The 2,338-nt window shown below is 50.5% G+C and overlaps 1 protein-coding gene across 1 annotated transcript in view; it reads right to left on the minus strand.

Annotated features, from left to right (window-relative positions):
- The window catches only part of LOC119337657 (putative disease resistance protein RGA3), a 5,005-nt gene extending 3,677 nt beyond the window's left edge, over window positions 1–1,328 (minus strand). Inside the window, exon 1 of the mRNA XM_037609822.1 lies at window positions 882–1,328. Coding sequence (XP_037465719.1) covers window positions 882–1,187 — 306 coding nt within the window. The 5' untranslated portion in view covers window positions 1,188–1,328. The remainder of the gene's footprint in view (window positions 1–881) is intronic.
- Between the last annotated feature and the right edge of the window lie 1,010 nt (window positions 1,329–2,338).

Genomic DNA, 2,338 nt, shown 5'->3' on the forward strand with positions numbered 1-2,338 from the left:
GCCAACGCGAGCGCCCACCACCGCTTAGGACCGCCGGACGGCGCCCGAGCCCGACCACCTGAAGGAGAACCGGTCTGGGGCGGGAAACCCCAGATCCGCCGCCGCCGGCCCCCGCAGCACCGTCGGGATCCCATCGGGCCGCCGCCCGAGCGCGCCAACTCCGCCTCCATGCTGTACGCCCAGGGACGCCGATGCATCTCAGCCAGAGGATCCCCTCGCGAAGAAAGGAGGAAGGCCCGCCGTCCGCCGTCCGCCGGGCGAGTTTCGCTCGCCAGCCTCCTTCGGCGGCGGCGGGGAAGAAGGGGAGGAGGGAGGTCGAGGGCGGCGGCGGTTGGGGCGCCCGAGTCGCCCCCCTGGAGGCGACGCGAGCGAGAGTCTTTTCCTTTCGAGTGAGATGTGGGGTTTCCCAGAAGCTTCCAAAGTCATGGATTGTGTTCCAGAAGTTTGTGAAGGTTCAGAGGCCGCCTTAAAGCCTACCACTAGATCGAGCTCGAGCTTTTATCAGCCGAGGCTCAAAGTAGAAGACGAGACTTTGTATCATTAGGGATATCTTTGCGGTCCTATTTTTCGTGTTACTATGGTTAATGGACATGATTTGGTCTCCAACGGCGAACGATTCGGTTCCTACTTCCTGGTCTAGCGGCACACGACTCCCTAATCTCTTGCGTTAGATGCGCACATCTATGCGCAATACATGCAATACTACATAGACTCGTGAAATTGATCAATAGTACAAACTGTTTGCGACTATCTCCCTACAGTTGCACAACTACCCTCCGTAATAACACTGAAATTAGCCTGGCTTCCGTTTCCAATTTAAACCCCATCCAAGAAGGAAGGACTGGCCGGAAATCTGGGAAGAAGGTAGGAGGAGGACGAACCTTGCGTGCGGTGGAGTGGGGACGGATCTGAGCGGCACGGCGGCGGAGCGCCTCGTAGCGGAAGTCGTCGAGGATGCCGTCGGCGTGGTAGACGGCAGTCTTGAGGTCCTTGACCCACCGGCAGACGGCGGGGTTGGTGCGGCTCTTGGCGTCGGCGTCCAGCAGGATGCACTGGATGGCCGCGAGGTGCCGCTCCAGCTTCCGACGGGCCTTGTCCAGGCCCCACGCGCGCAGAAGCTCGCGCACCAGCGTGTCGCCGACCTTGGCGGCGACGCTGCTCACCAACGGTATCAGCAGCGAACCCATGTCGGTCGGTCGCCGCCGGTGAGTTGGCTCGGTCGCAGGAATGGAAGAACCAATATGAAAAGTTGGTTGTTTGTCACTCGCACGCTGCGACGGAACGCGCTAAAACAGGGGCCATGTATATTGCGATTTCTCGGCCACGCAGATCCGTTGCTCCAGCTGCGACTTGAGTGACTTTCTCTTTCGCGGGGTGCCACTTGAGTGACTTGACGACCTTCGCCACGAAACTTATCCCACCACCATTCTGTATCTTGATGTATACATCGATCGGCATCCTCTGGACCCCGACGCAATAATAGGAGGTGGGTCTTGTATGGGCAATCTCATTCAGCGCCGCGCAAGCGAGATGGCATGAATATGGGACCAATACAAAAGTCCTATTCCGATCCCAAAATCTGAACATTCAAAAAAAATCTGAATATTTTTTGGTAACTTTGACAAATTTTTTGTATGCTTGCGAAATTTCAGCACAAAATGACATTCGTGGAAGGCGTGGCAAAAAAACAAAATCAGCACTTCAAAATGTTTTCAAAACTAGCATTTTTGAAACATCGATTTTCTGCCACACCTTCCATGAATGTCATTTCGTGCTAAAATTTTACAAGCATACAAAATATTTGTCAAAGTTTACCACAAAAAATTCAAATTGTTTTGATTTTTTTACTATTTTTTTGATTTTACTGTTCATGAGGGAGTATTCGAGCTCGGGAGCAGATACTCCGCTCTACTGGAATCTCGTTTGCGCCGAGTTCTGATATTTTACCGAGTAAATTTTATCAAGATCTCGACAAAGTTTCTATCCCCCAAGTTTGATTCTAATTTGGACTCGACAGTGATACAAAACTAGGCATTTTCACATTTTGCCTAGCTAGTACCAGCCAGAAAGAACTCGGCGAACTAAATTTAAAGGATATGTCACTCGTGACGCATTAAGTTCTATAAAGCAAAACATGTAGCTATAATACATCTGTTAAAAATAAATGAAGTTCTATAAAAGTTGTGGTGGATTTTCCAACTTTCAGTAAAATATTTTATATGTAAAATAGTGGTCAATTTGTATCTGATAGACATTAACTTGTGGTGAAACTTCTCTAGCATTTAGTAAAATATTCATATGCGAAATAGTGGTCACATTTGCATCTCACGCACTTTCC

The sequence above is a fragment of the Triticum dicoccoides genome, chromosome 7B, assembly GCF_002162155.2.
Source record: "Triticum dicoccoides isolate Atlit2015 ecotype Zavitan chromosome 7B, WEW_v2.0, whole genome shotgun sequence".
Classification (NCBI taxonomy): Eukaryota; Viridiplantae; Streptophyta; class Magnoliopsida; order Poales; family Poaceae; genus Triticum; species Triticum dicoccoides.